Genomic DNA, 16,280 nt, shown 5'->3' on the forward strand with positions numbered 1-16,280 from the left:
CATTCCGCTCTCAGGTGGCTCCAGGGCCTTTTGTACCCTGTGTGATTACTAAATGCCACCGAGACACCCCCTCCGGGCGCTGGCTCCTCCTTGGCCTGCAGAGGGCAGTGGGCAGGAGGGAAGGTGGCAGCAGCCACTCCCATGTGCACCACCATCCTGGGCCTGGCGCTGGAGCCAGTATCCAGTGCCCCAGGCTCCGGCAGTGGCTGAGACCCTTCAGAAACAGGGACCCAGGAGACCCAGGTCAGAGCAACCTAGCTGGCCATGCCGTGAGCCCACAGGCTCTAGCCTGACTGGCATCCTGCACGACGGAGGGCAGTGTCAGGTGCATGGGTGAGGGGCCTGTGTTCTCCAGACCTCTGTCACTAGGACCCCTGAGGCTAGGCCTTGGCATCAGCAGCTCTAGCAGGAGGATGCCCCTTGTTTTGCCCAACTTGGGGCCAGGAGAGACACGGAGGGAATGGACCAGGCTGAGGGTCTCCAGAGCTTCCCTCATGCAGCAGGGGGCCAAGGCTCAGCAAGGGTGCTATGGCAGCTGCTGGACCCAAGGTTGGCCAGTGGTCTACACTGCCCCCAAAAGAGGGCTCCAAGCTCCAGAGACCATGGGAAAGGGCCACAGCTCTGCAGGACCTAGGAGCAGGCGTGGATGAGCATGAAGCCCTGCAGCCTGAGGTCAGTGCCCTGAGACACGACTGGACAGACAGAACCGGCTGTGATCCTGGGGAGCCTTGGCCCTGGGCCCAGGACCAACGGACCCTCGTTCAGGCAGAGGCCAGCCAGAGACCCACTGACCACTGGCTACTGACCATGGACAGGGGGCAGGTAGTACATGGCAGGATGCAGCCAAGCCCAGGGAGCCAAGGCTGAGTTATCTCTCCTGCAGTCCTCCATCCCATCAGAGGAAGGGGACTGGGACAGCGCGGACTCTGAAGCTGGGCCTGGGTCCCTTGGGTGGGATTTGTTTCCTAGTACCATGGCAGAGCAGCTTCCCTGCAGGGCCAGTGACAAAGCCCCACTGCTCATGGTCCCTAAGTCCAGCTCAGCAAGAGTCCCAGGAATCCTTCCTTCCTAAGTCACATCTGTCCTGCTGAAAGTCTATGCAGGGTCCCCTTCGAGCTAGGATACACCTGCCCCAGTGGCTCTCCCTCCTGGCCCCCAGCAACATCTCCCTTGGTCAGGCATGGAGCTGAGCCACATGGGGGTTACCTGTGAAGGCTGGGGCCAGAAGCCACCACAGGAGCCTGGAGAACCTGTACATGTGTGCAGGAGGCCGTGGAGATCTCTCGGAACACCTCTGTCCAGGCCATGTAGCCTAGCTCAGGTCTGACACTCTGGGCTGTCTTCCTGTCTGGGCTGTCCTCTCTTCTGTGAACTGAGGATGTGCCAGGACCCCTCTCCCCACTGCACTCCAGGGCAGAGCAGCCTCCTAACTGAGCTCCACAGTATCTGCCTTCCGAGCACACAAGGGTCCCTGCTGCCACCTCTCCATGGGAGAGCAGCCTGTGGGGACAGGCAGAGGCCTTCTGGCCCCCTTACAGCATAGTTGGCACTACAGTCATGGCCCCGATTGGCTTCACAGTAACATGACAAAGACAAGGGCCTTGGAGTGACTGTTGCAAGTGCTCCTCGGGGACTTGGAAGTAAATCCTTCCTTCTTGGTGTTCAGAAGTCCTTTTCTCAAAATGCAGTAGGCATTTTTTAATGTTTTAGCTCCTCCCAACAAAACGGAAACACTCAGCAGTCTTCTTTCAGTCCACCGATGATCATTAATATTTGACAAGCCCAGAAATCCAAACCTGAAATCAGGATTTGTTCAGATGCCTCAAAAGTCCTAAGATTTAGGGAGGCAAAGTAACTGCTAAGTACATATGGTTCCTGGCATCTGAAGGGTGCATTGCCCTCAGGTATGATGGTACCCACCGGCAGCTCTTCCTGCCCTAGACACACGTTCCCCACCCACCATCCCTGTCTACTCAGCCATCCTACTGCCCCCCACCCACATCCATCCGTCTTCTGTCCACTGATACACTCATCTGTCCTCCCGACCATCACCTACATATCTATCCATGTATCTGTCATCCACCAATCCATGCATGCATCTATCATCCATCTACCCCTCCCTCATCCATCTGCCCATCTCTCACCCACCCACTCACCCTTCATCGTCTGTCCACCTATGCACTGTCTGTCCAACCCAGACCCACTCCAGAGCTCATGTTGCCAAGGCTGACTAGTGTCCTTCTTCCCCCTACACTCTCCCTTGTCCACCATAGGCTCCCAGAGGCAGGTAACTCAGTACAACTCAATGCACAAGATCTGACTGAAACCAGCAGACCTTCCCACTAGAGGTAGAGAAGGCTTTACCTGGGCCCTCCTCTGCGAGGTAGGGACTCCCTCCATTGGACAGTGAGCCACCCACTCATCACCACCAGAACCACATCCTTCACCTTTCAGAAAGCCTTGTTGCATGCTACACTTTTAGTGTACACCTGGTGCTGGATCATGTAGACTCTCAGATCATGGATGAGTGGATGGATGGAGGCTGGGGGATGGGTGGTGAGTGGAGGATGAATCGTGACGGATGATGGATGGATGGTAGGTAGATGGTAGACGGATGGGTGGTGATTGATGGATAGATGGATGGAACGAAGGAAAAACGGATAATTGACACTTTGCATGCACTCAATCAATAATCGCTGCATGATACCATAGCAAGTCTCTAGGGAAGATGGCTTCCCTGGATGGATCTGTTTTTATGGAAGTTTTGTCACATAATTCCCTTCTTCCTTTCCTTATATCTGACTAACAATGTGGAAAGAGTCTTGAATCTGAACAGGCTTTCACTAGCCAGAAAAGTATGGAGGAACTTTTTAGTAGCACAGTTATTGCTGGCCACATAAAGCCAAGCTTCAGCATATAATTTATTTTCTTTCCTTGCTACAGAGCTTTCTTCTTTTCCCTTGAAGGGAGCTCTTTCTGGATTTTCCTTGGCATAGCCAAATGGCCAGCTTTATTTTTCCTGTGCTTTAAGGCCAACATTAGGTAAAAGAAGGGTTGCTTGAACACACGTACCATGATATTGCAACTGTTGGCCTGATAACATGGGGGCACTAGGTGATGAGTGTAGGACATCCAGGACAAGCCACATCTTGGGGGCACAGAGCAGGATGGCATGAGATTTCGTCACACCACTCAGAACAGTGCCACTTAAAACATGTGAAGTGTTTCTTTCTGGAATGTTCTACACAATATTTTTGGACTGTGACTGACTTTGGGTAGCTGAAACCTCTGATAAGGAGGGGCCACCATAACTCTAGATGAACTCTGTGTGAGGGACACTATGCATTTTTATCCAGCCACCTATTGGTGGACAGGTGGGCTCGCAGTCCAGGGCTGTTGTCTTAGTGTACTCCTGTTGTATTTGCTTCTGAGCCCGTGCCTGGGAATCAGCTTCTCCTGCAATAGGGACCCAGGTGGTGGGTGTGTGCCTAAAGTTCTCCAAGGGAGGGAACCCATGTTCCCTTTACCCAGCTGCATATGAGGCTGCTGGTCTCTCCATACCCTACCACCCCTGTGGATCTGGTGTCTTGATTCTGACCATCCTCCTGGGAATGATGTGGCCTTGGTTGCATCTGGTTTGCATTTCTCCATGAGTGGCGTTGAGAATCTTCAAGTGCCTGTTGACCCTGGTGTGATTTTGTCTATTTATTTAAGTTTTAATGAAATATAGTGATTGCACATATTTTTGAAGCACAGAGTGATGTTTCAGTATAGGAGTACATTGTATAATGATCAAATCAGAGTTCTTAGCATATCTACCCCTCAACCATTTATCATTTTTTGATGAGAACATTCCAAATCCTCTTCTAGTTATTTTACAATATATTACAAATTATTGTTCACTGTAGTCACCTGTGATGGTCTGGACCTAAAATCCCCTAGGGGTCCAGTGCTGAAGGCCCTGTCCCTAGTATGTCAGTGTGTGGAGGTGACTGTCGTGGGGATTCAGAACAGCACGGACTTGTAGGAGGGAAGCGGCGCCTGACTGGAATAGGTCACTGGGGTTTACACGTCCCCATCCCCTTTGTGACTCCCTCCCAACCTCCTACCCACCATAAGGTGGTTGATCTGTTCCCCACCATGATGTTTTGTCTCAGTACAGGCCCAGAAGTGACAGCCCGGTGACCATGGCCTGGAACCTTGGGAACCATGAGCCAAAATAACTCCTTCCCCACTTAAGTCGATTTTGTCAGATAGTTTGTCACGGAAACCAAAAGCTAACACATCACTCAGGATTTATTCCCCTTATCTAAGTGCAATTCTGTACTTTTCTTCTTCCTTTCCCACTTTCTACTTTTATGAGATCAAGTTTTTAGCTCCCACAACATGTGTTCTGATCTCTCTGTCCCTAGTTTATTTCACTTAACAACTACCCACATTGTCACAAATGACACGTTTCCATCCTTTTTTAGGGCTGAGCATATCTCACCGTACATATTACAATGTACATACACTATAGCCAAGACAGCATGGTGCTAACATAAAAGCTGACCAGTGGAACAGGGGTCAGAAATAGATCCACACATCACCATTTGATTTTCAACAAAGGCCTGGAGAATGTATGCTGGGGAAAGGACGGGTGTTTCCATACATAGGGCTGGGAGCCTGGGATCCCACATGCATGCAGAAGAATGAAAGACAGCCCTTACGTCTCGCCATATACAAAAATCAGCTTTGACCGGACCAAACACTTCGGTGGAAGGCCTGAAACTATGAGACGACTAGCAGCGAGCAGAGGCAACACTTCAGGACATCAACGGGCAAGGATTTTGTAGATGACACCCTCTGCAGCTGCTCTCCTTCTCCTCTGTCCTACCTCCTCTGTCCTCGTGGGTGCCCATGCAGCCACTCCCTGCCCTGCTACCCCATCTCTCCTCTCCCCACAGCCACCCGGGAGTCTGCCTTTGTCCATGCCATCGCTTCAGCTGGTGTGGCCTTTGCTGTGACCCGCTCCTGTGCAGAGGGCTCGGCCACCATCTGCGGCTGCAGCACTCGCCACCAGGGCACCCCGGGTGAGGGCTGGAAGTGGGGTGGCTGCAGCGAGGACATCGAGTTTGGCGGGATGGTGTCCCGAGAGTTCGCAGATGCCCGGGAGAACCGGCCAGATGCCCGTTCAGCCATGAATCGCCACAACAATGAGGCTGGCCGCCAGGTATGTCCCAGCCACGGGAGCTTCCTGGGCAGTGGTATCTGTGGTGGCGAGGCCAGAGGGCTGCTCACCCACTGCCCAGGGACGTGTGAAGGCCAGGGCCGTCTGCTGCATTCCTCCAGGGTGACAAGCACGCTTGTGCACGCAGGGTCATGGGAAAGAGGAGGGCTACGGCCTGGCCTGCCTGGCTCAGGGAGGGAGACAGTGAGGCAGCTATGGAGCTATGGCCAGGGTTTCTGCCACGAGGAGGTTCATACATAGGTGACCAGACACGGGGAGGGAGACAGAGATAAGAGAAGAGGGATCGATGAGATAGATGGGTAGGTGGATGGATGGAGGGACGGGAGGGACGATGGATGGTGGATAGAATGGACAAGCAGACATGACAGAGACGATAGGTACGTTGCTAGATTGACAGATGCTCATGAGACTGTGGAAAAGAGAAGAATTGATGGCAACAAAATTTGGAAAGCTGCCACCTTTCTGCCGGAGGGTAACTGGGCCCGACACTGGGAAGTCCAGGAAGACAAGTGATAGCTCACCGTGAGATGTACTTGGTGTCTCTCAGGACAGAGATACTTCTCACCCTGATCAAAGAACAAACTTCCAAATACAAGGCTGCTCATGGTATTAGCACGTCCTGAAATTGAGTTTTTAAATCAGTGGAGGAGAATCTGAGGTTCGATCTAGGAATTTTAGCATTGGTATCTTGAGAAGTAAAGATGACTATGGGTGTGGAAATGGGAAGATTGATGGAAAATCTATTTTTAAAGCCTTCTATAACCCATTGGCAGAGCTCCAGTAGCATGGTTGGTTAGCTCGTGGTACTGATGTAACCCACTGGCCTCTGCCCAGCTTCTTGTGGGAGCATCCTCTCCTGTGTCAGAAGCTGGAGGTTTATTCTCTGCAAAGGATGTGAGGTGACTGGTCTGAGGGGCACCAGGCACATCTGAGAGTGAGCTGCCACAGTGGAAATGGTCTTTCTCTGCATGGAAGTTCAGACCTCCATCTCTCTTCCTGACCTCCCAATGCTGGGCAGAAGGAATGGCAGTTCTCCTCCAGGAATCCAACCAACCCAGAAGGAAAGGCCTAAGATGCTAAAGCAGGGAAAGCCGCAACAGAGAAAGGCAGTCAAGCCTATGACTCATGTCTCCAACCCCTCCATGCACATGGGCCTCCAGTAGGATGTCTAGTGCCCAACTTTTCATCATGAGCTGCATCAACAACAGGAAGAGGGAAACACAGACACACACACACACACACACACACACACACAGAGCTCACAGGAAAGAGTGATGTGATGGGAAGGAGAGATGAAAGGTTCAAAAAATGTCAGTATCCCCAAAGTATAAGACACTGTGTCCGTGATATTGGAATAGGAATATTAATTTTAAAGAATAGTCAGGAAAAAAAGACATAAGAAAAAAGAAAAAATTAAAAATATAACAAAAACAAAAATCTCAGAGGAAAGTTGAAACTCATTCCTTCCCACAAGGTAGACAAAAAGACAGAGATGAAAACTGATGAGGCAAAGACAGAAAATTTGGAGTGTGTCCACCAAGAAAGAGAAGAACGAATACAAGGAGGAGAAAGTTAATAAAGAAAGAAAGCAGGAGGTTTCCTCAGAACTGAGGTTCTAGAGCACATCGGCCCAGTCAGTAGGTAAGCCACAGAGAGGGAAGAACCTTGAAACAAAGTGTTATGAAATTCAGAGCCCACCCCATGGAGAAACCCTCCAAGCTTCAAGGAGAATGTTTGGATTTCATGCAAAGGATCAGGAACAAAACTGGCATCAGGCTTCTCAGGATGAACAGTGAAACCTCGGAGAACATAAGATCACACCTTTGGGAATCTGAGGGACAAATTGGTCTTCACTTCTTTGGAAAGCCCCCACTGCAAATGAGGGAATAACATGCATGTCAGATGCAGTGCCCCCCCCCCCGGCACAGTGGGGTTGGGGGTGGCCCCACACCACCACACAAGCCTGGGGCCAATGTGGGGGGGCTGGACCCAGAGCCTGGCGAAGGTCTTCCACCAGTACTGGCCAAAACAAACACAACAGGAGCCACAGGCAGAGCCACACAGACAGGGGAGATTATCCAGTAGCCACACTGAAAGAAACAACAGGCGAAATCCATGTTGATGTTATAATTCATTTGAACTCTATTAGTCTGCTTTTTGTTGTAACAAAATGCTGGGTGCTTTACAGAAAAAAGAGGTTTCTTTATCTCACAGTTTGGGATGCTGAAAGCCCTCGAGGGGTGGGTGGCCCCATCCACGGTGGGGTGGATGCACGAGGTAGGAGACATGGGTGAGGGAAGACAGCACTGAGACAGGCCTTGGGGAAGGGCCAGACCCCACCCCGCCCCACCCAGGAGGGCTCCTCCACTCCACTCCCGCTGTACATAGACGGGAGCAGGGGGGGGCACGGGCCCCAGGAAGGGTGAGGAAACCCGAATCCCCGGAAGGCTTGGGGAGCCTGGCCATGTGTCGCCAGGAGCCCTGGGTCCCCTGCAGGCTCGGGAGGGCCCTGCCGCGCAGCCACCCCAGGCCCTGTAGGCCGAGGCAGGCCGGTGCTCACGAAGCTCGCGCCCCTCGGCAGGCCGTCGCCAGCCACATGCACCTGAAGTGCAAGTGCCACGGGCTGTCGGGCAGCTGCGAAGTGAAGACCTGCTGGTGGTCGCAGCCTGACTTCCGCGCTGTGGGCGACTTCCTGAAGGACAAGTACGACAGCGCGTCTGAGATGGTGGTGGAGAAGCACCGCGAGTCGCGTGGCTGGGTGGAGACGCTGCGGCCGCGCTACACGTACTTCAAGGCGCCCACCGAGCGCGACCTGGTCTACTACGAAGCCTCGCCCAACTTCTGCGAGCCAGACCCCGAGACCGGCTCCTTCGGCACGCGCGACCGCACCTGCAACGTGAGCTCTCACGGCATCGACGGCTGCGACCTGCTGTGCTGCGGCCGCGGCCACAACGCGCGCACCGAGCAGCGCCGCGAGAAGTGCCACTGCGTGTTCCACTGGTGCTGCTACGTGCGCTGCCAGGAGTGCGCGCGCGTGTACGACGTGCACACCTGCAAGTAGCGCGCCTGCGCGGGGCAGGCGCAGAGGCCGCCGGGAGGCGCCGACCGCCCCGCCTCTGAGTTGACCGAGAGCGGGCGCGGTGCGTCACTCCTCGGCCTAGGAGTCCCGCCTTCCCGACCGGGACCTTCCGAAGAACGCCTGCAGCCCCCGCTCAACCACCGAGCTGTCCGGGAGAAGAAGGACGCCTGACCCTGCCCTGCACCCCACCGGCAGCCCGGACGCTGCTCTGCTGCTGCCCAGCTGTCCCAGCTCTCCGGTGCCCCTGCCGACCCCACGGCGTTGTGAGCTGCTGGGAGACGAGGGCTTCAGCGCACACTCAGGCTGCGGACGGAGGGCCCGAGCCTGCAAGAGAGCGGCCGGTCCAGGACAGCTCTGCTCGGCCTGCCACTGTGAATTTTTCCCTCCGGGTAGGGAAGGGATGGGCCAGAAAGGGCAGCTGCCCGTCCTTCCCTGGCGTTGGAATTGGGGGTGTTAATTTTATATCTGTTGCTGCTATACCTACCTTCCACTGGAGTTAGACATGTTTCATTTTGATTTTCTTTTCTTTCTATGAAAGAAATTATTTTACTGATAAAACATGAGTTTTGAATAATGGGGAAAGTTGAAGAAACAACCTAGTAAGTCTGTGGCTTGTGCTGGAGTTTTTCCTTTTATTTTGCCTATTTTATTTTTTATTAACATGTATTAATTGTACATATTAACAAGGCTGGCTGTGATGTTTCCACACTTGCAGGTGCTATGCTCTGGTCAGGCTGGGTAGTTAGTGTTTCCTGCCCTCGAATTTGCTGATGGACCTGGAGTAGGCACAGAGAGACAAAGGCAGGGTTTCAGGAGGAGGCATGCTGGACAGCTGAGCCCCAGAAAGCAGGTGCAGGCCAAGCTGGGGAAAGCGTGGAGTTGAGCCCAGGGTAGAGTTGAGCCCAGGGTAGGGAGTGGCACAGCCTTCGTTCCCAAGAGCCAGGAGGGGGTAGGGTGAAACCCCTTTGAATCCTGGTGTGGAGGGTCACCAGGACCCTGAGGTAGGACTGGCTACCAGGGTGTCCTGGGTCCTCACCCTTGGGGGATGGATGGGTGGCCTTGCCCTGAGAGCCCCGTGCCCATCGGCTTTCCCAGATGGCCCACACCTGCTCAGTCAGCACACTGGTTGCGCTGTGGAGACTGGGGCCTCTGCCTGTGGAGACTGGGACCCGTCCAGGGTCTCTTGCCCTCTCTGCTCCTCCGTGCCTGTACCCCAACTGTCCCCACCTCCATGGCAGGAAGGTCGCCTGAGAGCCCTGGGAGCAGGAGGTCCATGCTGCCCCCATGGAGCTGAATAGGAGCCAGGATGCTGCCCCTGGCAGAGCAGGGAGGAGACGCAGTGCTCCCCCATCTTCCCAGGGGACAGTGCTGGTCTAGAGGAGGTGGGAAAACAGCCACCTGGAAGTCCCACAGCACCCTGGGGTCTGGCTGGAGGGCAGCTAGCCTGATGCCCGCCCCGAGCCCATGACCCCCTCCCTCCCCTGGGTCCCTTGGGGCCTGCTGCACCCCACACTCCTGAGCCAAGCATACCCCGGGTCACTGGCTTCCAGGCCTCTGTGACCTATGCCAGGTGGGATGGAGTTGGCGCCGCTCTGTGAAGAGGAGGCAGGAAGACAGTTGTCCTCTCTGGCTCTGGGAAGTGAGTCACCAGCAGGAAGGGACCAATCCTGGGCCATGGCCCTGAGGGGCAGTGATGGGCCTCTGTCAGGCCAATCCCACAGGCCCCACAGTTTCTGAGTTGCTGCCCTACTTGGCACCTGCTGGGGTGCCAAGCTGGAAGCCCCATGAGAAGGATGGGTGTGGCTCTGATGGGCGGGTGGGCAGAACAGCAGGGCAGAGTGCTTCACAGACAGAGATGCCTGGAGCACGGCTGTCGGCCCTCGGGGGAGCAGGCCCACACATCCACTCACAGACAGCCCACGTGGACTGACATGCGGGCTATCTGCCTCTGCTCTCAGGACAGGACAATGCTGGCCCCCGAGTGCTCGAGGGGTCTCCATGATGATGGTCTTAGTGGTCCAGAGGGAAATACTGGGCTGGCTGTCCCCAGCATCCTGGGGTGCACAAAAGGCAGATTCCACAAAAAACTGACCAGGAATGGGGCATCTACAGCCGTGGGCCCAGTTCATAGCCCTTGAGGAACTGGGTGTGGGTGGATGAAATCAGCCACCCTTTGGGTCTCAGTTCCCTCAGAGGTAAGAGGCCTTGAAATAGCAGCTCTCCAGGGGTTCTGCTGGCCTGAGCAGTCTCCTTTTGCCGCTCCTCTGGGGATTTACAGCCCCCTCCACCACCCCAAGGAGGAAATGAGCTGGCCAGCCCATTCGCAGGTAGTTGAGACAGCCCACGAATAACCATATGAAAGGCACGGAGGTAGGGGCTGTTGTGGCCCAGCCCCCTGCAAATCTCACACTAGGGCTTTGAAGTCCTGGAGGGGTGTGGCCCGTCCCCACCTGAGCCCTCCCCTCCTCTCTGCCACCTCTCCTGCACTCACCCTTTCTGGGTTCTGGGGCTTCAGTTCCCGTCCCAGGATGCACCCCAGCAACATTTGGGTGGTAGGTGTGTGAGGTAAAGGTGACTAGTCTGTGACTAGAGGGTCCAGGCCAAGTCACAGGGCGCGAGCCACTGGGGCAGGAGGCAGCCAGGAAGGAGTCCGGAAGTCTCTGGGGCTGGAAGAGGGGACAAGCTTCTGCTTGGAGAGGGAGAGAACTAGGACCTCCTCCAGAGATGGCCCAGTCTGCTATGTGGGCCTCAGTTTACAAATCTGCATGGCCACCGATGAGTCTGGCAAGGCTGGCCTAGCGCCAAGGTCCACTGAGAAGGGGACCTGTAGCTTCACCCCCAGAGCCGGCTGGGCTAGCATGGGAATCTCTCTGTGGTATTCAGCATCTCATTGGCTGCAGAAGTGAGCATGGACCCACACCCCTGAGCTCAGAGCTGGGGTCCTCACCATGGGCTCCCTGGTGTCAGGCAGAGCTCAGCGGGTGGACCTGGTCCTCTTGGACCAAGTTCCAAGAGGGAACCTGGAAGGGGCTCGGAGAGGTTTCAAGGCAACCAGAGCCCACTGCACTCTGCCCAGAGCTCTTACCACAGCCCCTGCCCTCTGACCCCAGGGTCTTACCCTTCCTGAGCGCCTCTACCTGCCCAGTGACACAGCCTACCCTGGGGTCTGTCAGATGGTTGGGGACAGGGCAGGGACTCACACCCACTCTTCCCCAGGGACCTGCCATTCTCCCTAGAGGGTTGCCTGGAACAGGATCTTTCAGACTACAGCCTTGGGCTCAGCACTTCTCCCCAGAAGCCCATGGTGGGACCTGGGCACCCCTCAGACACCCCTGCAGCCTTGCTGGGCCAGGCACACCAGCCAGAGTACAGGCCCAGTCGCAGGGTGTAGCTTTCAGGTGACACCCCAGGCTTCTCTGAGAGGTGAGTTGCATCCCTCTGGGTGCCTGCTAGATCACTGCAGGGCCAGGAGCCTGCTGCCCTCTGAGAAACCGTGGCAGATGCCAGGAGGGTGGAGGCAGGGAGTCCAGAGAAGCCTGGATGGAGTTCCCAGCCCAGCCGGGTGCCCAGGCGCTGGGAGGGCTGGACTGTCAGAGCTGCTAATTGCTGTTTAGCTCTGAGCCCTCTGTGCTGGCCTTTTCCCTCCCTCTCCCTGTCTTTCTCTCACTCACTTTTTATTTGAGCTTTCACAGCACTTGGTAAATAGTCATTTGGCTCTCAGGGCCCTGCAAATTGGTGTTTATGGTGCAAAGACAGGGAGGGCCGGTCTCCCAAACCCCAGAGGAAGGAGGGAGGCTAGGGAGGCAGAGAGTGCACCTAGGCAAGGCAGGAGCGTGGCCCAGGTGCAGCCTTATTCATCCCCCTCCACGTGCCCTAGCTCCTGGCCAAGCAGGATGGATGCAGGAACTCGAGGCCTCAGTGCCGGAGGAGGCAGTGGGAATGGGAACTTCCCGGGCAGCCACTGCCAGGAGAGGCAGGCAGGCCCAGACAGAGCCCCATGCTCTTGGCCAGGGGATGGCGTGGGCCACACCTCCCCTTCGTCCTTGTGTGAGCTCTAGGGAGGCCAGTGGGTGGCTGATGTTTGGAGTAGACCTGGGGACAACATAGGCTTCTTCCCCAAGTGTTTTTATTTTCCAGATCTGTGTCAGGCCCTGTGGGAGACAGGCTAGGTGGCCTTGCTCTAGTCCTTGACTTAAGAGGCTTCCATGGCTTCCCAGTGGCCATGGGTAGAGTCTAGGTTCTTAACTTGTGCCCCGTGGTCTGGTGCTACAGGGTCATGTATGACCTCTGATTGTGGAGCTGGAAGCTGAACCCCAGGCAGGGACTTCAGCTGGTGCCTTCCTGTCCCACCCACAGCTAACTCAGCATCGACCCTTCAGCCTTGGACGTCCTGGACCTCCATGCCAGTTTTTCACTTCCCTTGATAGGGTCATGTCCTCTGACCTTGTTTTCCAGATCCTGCTCAGACGCTTCGAAGATGCCCACCAACCCCAGAACTAACTCCAGCCCCTTGGCTGCTTCTGCCTACTGCCTGGAGCCCATTATCGTCCCAGGGACCCTGGAAGGGGCCTGGAAGGACCTAGGAACCTGGAACTGACTAGCAGGGTGGCTGCTGCTGTCCTGCCTTTCTCAGGACCACCGAGCCCTCCAGCTCAGTGGCATCCCAGGAGCAAGTTGAGTGAGCCACAACTACATTGTCAGAGCCCAGCAGGGGTGCCCCATGATCTAGGGTGGGAGGGTAAAGGTGGGGTTCCCTGGGCATCATGGGCAGCTCCCAGCTCCCGGGACAAGGCAGGACAGCAAGGGACAGTGCAAGAGGAACACGAGGTCAGGGCAGGGTGAGTTGGGCTGCAGCCATGGAGCCCTCCCCAGACAGGACTGGGCCAGCACTGGATGTCCTCCCTTAGAGCCCCTTATGGCTCTTGCCAGGCCAGGCTCAGAGAGGACAGTGCGCAGGTGTTCCTGGACACTGGCCACAGAAGATGCCTGGGAGGAGGATCAGAGCTGCTGCTGGTGCTAAATGGAAAAACCTCCTCTGTGCCCAAGCAGGTGGCATTGCCAGGTTCTTCTGGGCACTCACCTGTTGGAGGTCACCTTTGAGGTCACCAAACAGCCACTCCAGGGACTTCCCAGCAAACCACAGACTACCAGGTCCTACAAACAAGCTTGCTTCATGGTTGCTATTGGGGATAGTGCAGGTGGGGCTGGGGCCAGTGTGACACGGCCATGTGCTGCCATTGTGCTCCCTGCCTCCTGCCTCCCAGCCTGGCCTGGCATCCAGGTTAAGTGTTTCCTCCTAGGCTTCCTGCCACCCTGTCTTGGTTCTGATCCCCTATGCCAGCCAGGCAGTAGGTGGACAAGACCATCTCTACTTTAATTCCCTTCCTGACCCAGCCAGCTCAAGAGAGGGCATGGGAAGGGCCAGAGTACCTTATGAGTCTCCCAGGCGCCTGGGGTCTACGAAGACCCCTGGGCTGCAGGGTATTCTGGGTACTCCTCATGGAGCAGGCTGCCAGGTGCACCCTCCCCGGGCCCATGCTAGCCCTAGCCAGTGTGACACTCAGCCAACCCACCCTGACCAGCATCCTCTGGGTGGTTTTGCAGATTTTCTTTTCTTGTGGATGAAGCTTAGTTTCTCTCAGGGGACAGATCAACCCTGCAGTCAGTTTCCCTGAGTCCTCTCCCACCTGGCACCTGCTGGGCCCTCAGCCCATGCCAAGATGGGTGCAATGGCCCTAGGTGGGCTACCAGCCCCTCTGTGGGATCTGTCCATGTCTCTCCCTCTGCTATCTCCCCCAATGTGTCTCTTCATTGCTGCCAAGCCCAGGAAATAGGAGCCCCCCCCCACACCTGGCCGGCAGTGCAGCCAGCCCCTCTGCCTGGAGCCGGGGAGGACAAGGCTCAGCCTGCACAGCTCCCTCGATGATGGGAGCCAGCCCGGCTTCCCACATGGGGACACAGGCAGTCGGGGGTCAGGACATCTGAGGAGCAGCGGGCTCCTGCGGTCCTGCATTGAAGTGAGTGAGGGCTGCGGGATTGGAGGGGAGCTGCTTTGCACAGATGTCGGGGTGGGGCCCTGCTGGTGGGCGCTGGCGGCAGATGCCTTCAGCTGGGCTTTGTAATTAACCTCGGCTGGCAGCTCCAAAGAGCCCCAATTAAGCAGAGAATGCGATGGCAGAGTGGGGTCAAAGACGGGCGGGTTTAATTAAAGTGCAGTGGCCTGGGCAGGAGCGCCCCCGCCCGGTAGCTTCCTTGCCCTGTGCTTTCCATGCAGTCAACTGACAGGCTGTGACAGGGAGCCTGGCGCATTGGGAGGGGTGGCCCCAGGCAGGAAGCCCCTGTCTGAGCCACCTTGTCCCCTTGTCCCTGTTTGTCACCTGCCCTGCAGTGACATCATCCGCCAGCTGCCAGCTGTTCAGTAAGCACATCTCTAACATCTATAGGGTCCCCAATTCAAATTCACTCAAGAGGCCTAGGCAGGAGAATTGCTGAAAGTTCGAGGCAAGCCTGGGCAACATAGTGAGTGCAGGGCCCATCTGAACTGTAGAGCAAGACCCTGTTTCAAAAAAAGAAAAAAAAGCCGCAAATAACCCATCCAATGTGCAAACGTGATGACATGAAGCATCACAGGCAGAGAAGCAGGAAGGCAGGTCCAGCCAAGAAAGGGGGCAGGAACCCACAGGAGAAGTTGGCATGTGCAACTTGTCGGGCCCAGCAGATAAAGCTGGGTGCTAAAGGGCCAGTGTAGCTGAAACCAGCAAGCAAGTGTGTGAGGGAGGAGGGCTGTTTCCCCAGAGGACAGGAGAACAAGCAACCAGCCAGGAAAAGACACCTCGTACAACCCGCTGCCAGGGAGGTGCAAATCAAGACCACAGTGCAATACTGTCATCGTTGTCACACACACACACCATGTCCTGGCTGCTGTCAAAACACCGAGCAAACAAGAGGCTACTGTTGTCAGTGAGCGTGTGCACACGTTGGACCCCCTGTGCACTGCAGGAGGCGTGCAGAATGGTATTCCTCAGGGGAGAGCAGTGCAGCCATTCCTCCAGAAACTAGAATCGCCGCAGGATCAAGCGACTCCACTTCAGGGTATTGCAGAAAAGAGGACACACCCTGTGTCCACTGATGAACAGGTAAGGGAAATGTGGTCCCCCAGATAAGGGACGATTGCTCAGCCTAGAAAAGGAAAGGAATTGTGACACGTGTTGTTGCACAGATGAACTCCGAGGTTGCCATGCTCAGTGGAAGAAGCCACACAAGTGTGCACATGGGCACACATGCTGCACAAGCCTGTTCATAGGGGCCCAAGAGTTGTCAAATGCCTGGAGATAGAAGTTGAATAAGGCTGACAGGGCTTGAGGAGGAGCTAGGAGGGAGCGTCTATGAGGTTCAGAGCTTCCATTTGGGCAGATGAGACGGTCTGGAGACAGAAGGCCTGCTGGGCACCGAGAAAAAAGGTGAGGGTTCCCTCCCTCCACTGCAAAAGCCCACTGCAGGGGTCCCAAGTAAAGTCTTACTGTGCTTTTTTGAAAAATGTTAACAAGGTAAATTTTGTGTTACAGTATTTTACCAGAGTAGGTGGAAGAGAAAAATGAGAGGGCAGTGGATATAAGAAGTTTAAGCTTCTCTCAGAGGACAGAGCCTCCCACTCCTGAGCAGAAAGGGACTCAGCCAGGAGCTCGGTGCCTTCCCCCAACCTCCCAGGTCCCTGGGGACCCGACGTCAGGTCCCTGGGGAAGGTCCTGGGTGCCTTGTTTGAGGATGCGAGTAGCTTCAAGAGGTGGGCCCTGCACAGGCACTTGTGCTGCCCCAGCAGCGCCAGTCAAGGTGTAGCTGCAGGGCCAACATTCTCCACGCCTGGCTTCCCCCAGACACAGGCTCTGGGAGTGACGAGTGAGGACGGGGTGGAGAGCTCTTTCAGGGCTGAGACAGCCAGACCCCCACCTGGCCTGCCCCGCTCAAACCTGA

General features: G+C 55.7%; 1 protein-coding gene across 1 annotated transcript in view; it reads left to right on the forward strand.

Moving 5' to 3' along the window:
• Wnt3a (Wnt family member 3A) overlaps positions 1 to 13,158 on the forward strand; it is a 29,228-nt gene extending 16,070 nt beyond the window's left edge. The window contains exons 4-6 of the mRNA XM_010612052.2: positions 4,947 to 5,212; positions 7,812 to 8,908; positions 12,765 to 13,158. Of these exons, the coding sequence (XP_010610354.1) occupies positions 4,947 to 5,212; positions 7,812 to 8,291 (746 nt within the window). The 3' untranslated portion in view covers positions 8,292 to 8,908; positions 12,765 to 13,158. The remainder of the gene's footprint in view (positions 1 to 4,946; positions 5,213 to 7,811; positions 8,909 to 12,764) is intronic.
• The last annotated feature ends 3,122 nt before the right edge of the window (positions 13,159 to 16,280 follow it).

This window comes from Fukomys damarensis, unplaced genomic scaffold, assembly GCF_012274545.1.
Source record: "Fukomys damarensis isolate Sample0158 unplaced genomic scaffold, DMR_v1.0_HiC HiC_scaffold_3, whole genome shotgun sequence".
Lineage (NCBI taxonomy): Eukaryota > Metazoa > Chordata > Mammalia > Rodentia > Bathyergidae > Fukomys > Fukomys damarensis.